At 57.1% G+C, this 5,000-nt stretch overlaps 1 protein-coding gene across 1 annotated transcript in view; it reads left to right on the top strand.

Annotated features, from left to right (window-relative positions):
* LOC123502618 overlaps nucleotides 1-5,000 on the top strand; it is a 15,679-nt gene that overhangs the window by 9,798 nt on the left and 881 nt on the right. The window contains exons 4-5 of the mRNA XM_045251782.1: nucleotides 401-704; nucleotides 1,234-5,000. The exon at nucleotides 1,234-5,000 is cut by the window's right edge and continues 881 nt beyond it. Coding sequence (XP_045107717.1) covers nucleotides 401-704; nucleotides 1,234-3,469 — 2,540 coding nt within the window. The 3' untranslated portion in view covers nucleotides 3,470-5,000. The remainder of the gene's footprint in view (nucleotides 1-400; nucleotides 705-1,233) is intronic.

Here is a 5,000-nt window from a genome sequence, read left to right as displayed (position 1 = left end):
ATAAGTAAAGAAGAAAAGAGAGAAGAAGGGAAGGAATGAAAGAGCAAAATTTTTAAAGAAAGTGTAGGAGAGGAGGAGGAGGAGGAGGAGGAGGAGGAGGAGGAGGAGGAGGAGGAGGAGGAAAGCGAAACGAGGCGAAGCGAAAGAAGGAAGGGAAGGGAAAGAATAAAAAAAAAAAAAGGAGAAGGAATACAAGAGAACGAAGAAATACACACATAAAAAGAATAAAAATAAGAAAAACAGAGAGAGAGAGAGAGAGAGAGAGAGAGAGAGAGAGAGAGAGAGAGAGAGAGAGAGAGAGAGAGAGAGAGAGAGAGAGAGAGAGAGAGAGAGAGAGAGAGAGAGAGAGAGAGAGAGAGAGAGAGAGAGAGAGACTAACATAACACCATTTTCCTAACAGCTGAGGGTGGTGACATGGGCAGCGTTGGTGGCGGCTTGGTGAACATGGCAGGGGTGGGTGGAGGGAAAGGTGGAGGTGGAGGGAAAGGTGGAATAGTGGAGGCAGTGCGGCATGTCGGAGGCTGTGAAGGGGACCACGTGACCATTGAGGAGCCCAAGCTGGTGGATCGCGGCGGGCGGTGGTGTGGCGAGGGCAGCGGTCTCAACGTGTACTTCAGCGAGACGGACAGCGTTGTGGTGACCCTGCACGCCGCCGCCACCACGCAGGGAGAGTACTTCGACAACCCGCTCAAGTTCAAGATCAAGTGAGTACTCCGTGTGTGTGTGTGTGTGTGTGTGTGTGTGTGTGTGTGTGTGTGTGTGTGTGTGTGTGTGTGTGTGTGTAATTCACCTCGGTCGACTACTGGTCACCCAGCCAGTCTTCCCCTTCACGGAGCGAGGTCAGAGCTCATAGACCGATGTTCGGGTAGGACTGAGACCACAACACACTCCACACACCGGGACAGCGAGGCCACAACCCCTCCAGTTACATCCCCTACCTATTCACTGCTAGGTGAACACACCCCACACATTAACACCCAACCCCATTTGCCTCGCCGCTTCCCGGGACTCGAACCTGGACCCTCTCAATTGTGAGTCGAGCGCGCCAACCACTACACTACGCGGTGTATGTGCAGAGAGAGAGAGAGAGAGAGAGAGAGAGAGAGAGAGAGAGAGAGAGAGAGAGAGAGAGAGAGAGAGAGAGAGAGAGAGAGAGAGAGAGAGAGAGAGAAAGCAGCAGCAGCGGAGAGTGCAGCAACACGCCTTTAACACATTCCCTTCCCTCGCCTGCAGGTACAAGTTTCTGCCGCGGGCGCGCGCCGAGGTGCGGTACGGGCGTGGTGGTGGCAAGTACCGCGGGGACGAGGTGCGGAACAGCGTGTGCAGCCGTGTGTTCCAGGGGTGCCGCGCCCGCCGCTGTCGGCTGCAGTCCCCGAACTACCCCGGCCTGTACCCACGCAACGTGACCTGTTACTACCTGGTGAAGGCCCTGCCGCCCCCCGCCCCTGACCTACTCCCCCTGGTGACCCTCAGCCAGCCAAACGACCGTCTGGTGCACGTGGGGCGCCAAGGCCTGGGCGGCAGGGTGTCGCCAGAGGCACGCCTGAGGCAGGACGGGGAATGCCGCGCTCCTGAGGACTTCCTGCTGGTGTATGACGGCGGCTCCATGAAGGCGCCGCTGCTGGCGCGCCTGTGCGGCACCGCCTCGCTGCCCAACATCACCTCTAGCGGGCCGGAGATGCTGGTGGTGTTCCAGGCCGCCACCTCCGGCAGGATGAACCACCTGCCCAACCTGGTGGCGGGGTTTGAGTTGCAGGCACACGTCATGTACATGCGCGAGGCCGCGGGGCGCGTGGCTAACTCTGTGTGTGACTACGTGCTGCAGAGTGGCGGAGGGTCGCGCGGCGTGATCAGCAGCCCTGTGTTCGCGCTGCCCGCCAACTCCTCCTGCGCCTACCACTTCGAGGGGCGCCGGGACGAGGTGGTGTGGCTGTACTTCACCAAGTACCACCGCGCCCCCGCCACCACCAACAGGCCCAGCCACTCGCCCTGCCTCAACCGCCTGGCCATTTACGACGGCGGCCCCAACGCTGACGGCGCCGCGCACCTCATGGGTGACTTTTGCGATGACCAGCTACCGCCCACCTGTGTGAGGGCACGCCAGCGCGGCCTGGTGAGCCAGCCATGTGGCGGCGACGAGAGCTTCCTGTCGTCCGGGCCATCCATGCTGGTGACGCAAAGCTTCATGGACAGCACGGCGCTGCTGCCGCTGCGTTACGTTATTCACTACGAGTTCGTGAGTGCAGGTGAGGCGGGGCGCCAGTCAGGCACCGACTGTGACCACACCTTCAGCAGCGACCGCCGCCGCAACGGCCACTTCCGCTCGCCGCAAAACGTGTTCCTGTACGGGCGCGGCGGCAAGGCGTCGCTGTCATGTCGCTACTCCTTCACGCAGAAACCTGACGAGGTGGTGACAGTGCGCATCACCAGCCTGGGCTTCCGCGGCAACCTGTGCAAGACAGTGCACAACTCGCAGTCTGAACTGTTCGAGTGCATCGCGCGCCTGCCAGGCTCCGCGGTGCTGGAGGCGTGGGAGGAGCCCTGGCCCCTCACGCGTCTGCCCCTGGGCTGCCTCTGTGACGCCTCCGCCGCGCCAGCCACCTTCCGCAGCCACGCATCGCACGTGCAGCTCAGGTTCGCCATCAAGGACATGAGCTGGGCGCAGGACTTCACCGACTTCTTCTTCGAGGCGGAGTACGAGTTTGAGTCCGTGGCGGCGTGCGGGGGCGCGCACGTGCTGAACGGCTCCACGGGCGCCATCGATGTCGGGGACAGCGACGCGGAGTGCCACCAGCTGTCGTGGAAGATCGTGGCGCGCGAGGCGAGCCACCTGTACCTGCACGTGCCGGGCTACCACGCCGCCAGCCAGCGCTGCGTCACGCACAACAGAGTCGTAGTGTACGGCAGCCAGACGGCGCGCCCCATCAAGGCCGTGTGTCCTGACGCCTCAGCCACGCACGGCGTGCACGTCTTCTCCTCGGGCTGGACGGCCGTGCTGGACTACGGCGAGCCGCGCCCTGACTCCCTCATCATCCGTTACCTGGCGCGCGAGCCCGCCGCCTACCGCCTCACCTGGCTGGAGGTGCGCCGCGAGCCGCGCCCCTCCGCGTTGGAGTCCCACAAGGGCGGACGTGGGCGTGGGCGGCAGGCGTCCGCCGCCTCGTGCCCGCACCTGTGCCCGCAGATTGACGCGTGCATCAGCAGTGACCTGTGGTGTGACGGGGCACGTCACTGCCCCTCCGGCGCCGATGAGACCAGCTCCACCTGCCTCTACCTCAGCGTGCCCTGGCTGTACGTGGGCGTGGCCAGCGCTGGCCTGGGCGTGGTGCTGGTGGCGCTGGCCGCGGCGCTGGTCAGTGTGCGTGTGTACCGCCGCGGCAAGGTGAAGCGCAAGAAGAAGAAGGAGGCGCAGCGCCTCATGACCCGCGAGGTCATCCTGCCTCTCAACTTCCACAAGGACATTTACTGAACACCACACGCCCCACCCCTCTCCCCTCCCCATAGTGCTCGTTTTCTTCCCCTCCCCTCCCCTCTCCGCACCTTTCCCTCGTCAGGAGTGGCCGGGTTGTCCCGGCCAATTTTTATACAGTTTTGTACAGGTCGTGCACGCGGGTGTTACCTGTGTACGTGTGTACATGTGTGTGTGTGTGTGTGTGTGTGTGTGTGTGTGTGTGTGTGTGTGTGAGTGGATGTTTCTGTCTGTCTACCTGATATCATTCATTGCCTTGCCTTAACACGCCTCCCCCATCATCCAGTCCCCCTCCCTCCCTCCCCATCAAGGCGCCGCTGCAGTCGTTATACTGTGCCACATCCTCCCTCATCCCCATCCTGCCCCTAACGCCCCTCCCTCCCTCCCCTCACCTCTTACACCTACCACTCCTGAAACATGACAAGATCGCTGCTCTACCACCACCATCACCACCACTAGTCCTCCCAGTCCACTCCTCCTCCTGCTGTTACCACTCCTGCAGCCCCGCACACTGACGCCAGGAGCAACGCAACACAGAACGGCGACACGACACAACACAACACAACACACAATAATTCATCCCCTTCGTCGTCGCCTTCGTCAGATACATAAATCCCCCTTCGGCTCAAAAAAGAAGAAAAAAATGTAGCAAAAAAGTAAAAAAAAAAAAAAAATGAAAAATGGAAAAAAAGGAAAAACAAACATGAAAAGAATAGAAAAATAACAAAATTGAGACTAAAATTTGTTGTTGCTTCATTCTGTTCCTTCCTCCTCCTCCTCCTCCTCCTCCTCCTCCTCCTCCGTGTCGCACATGAGGCAAGCAGAGAATCCTTTTCCAGTAGCGGGGCGGGAAAATAAGAATAGTTTCCCCTCTTTCCGTTTTCTGTTTGTCCCTCGTTAGTTTATTTTTATCCCATTTTCTTTCAACATGTGTCTGATTGCAATGTTTTAGTCTACCCTGCCGTAATGAAAACGAGGTGTCATAGAAAACGAGGAAATCATCACGGGAGGGAGAAATGGAAGGAATTATGTGGCACTTGAAATAAAAAGGGAAAATAAAAAGGAAGAGGAAAACAGAAGCTGGAAAAATAAACCCAGAAATAACAAAGGGGAAAAAGGAAAAAAAAAAAAAAAAAAAAAGAAAACGATCATGGCATAGAAAACGTGACGCACATCGGGAACTATGATTAAAAAAAAGAAAGAAAGAAAAAATTACGAGTGAGACTAAAATATAGAGAAAAAAAAAGAGAGAGAAAAAAAAGAGAGAAAACCTGATGTGCATTCCAAAACAAACTCAAACTTTCTTATAGGACTAAACAAAACTTTTTTTCCTGAGTAGGCCTAAAAAAATATGAAAAAAAAAATTAATGGAGACTTTTACCAAATTAGCTTCGTATCCTGAAAATGTTATCCCCCCCCCTGTAGCTTAGAGAGAGAGAGAGAGAGAGAGAGAGAGAGAGAGAGAGAGAGAGAGAGAGAGAGAGAGAGAGAGAGAGAGAGAGAGAGAGAGAGTTACCTACCTTGACCTCAA

Source organism: Portunus trituberculatus, chromosome 12 (assembly GCF_017591435.1).
Source record: "Portunus trituberculatus isolate SZX2019 chromosome 12, ASM1759143v1, whole genome shotgun sequence".
Taxonomy (NCBI): domain Eukaryota; kingdom Metazoa; phylum Arthropoda; class Malacostraca; order Decapoda; family Portunidae; genus Portunus; species Portunus trituberculatus.
Note: the sequence above shows the minus strand (reverse complement) of the source record. Positions and strands in the feature narration are given on the sequence as shown.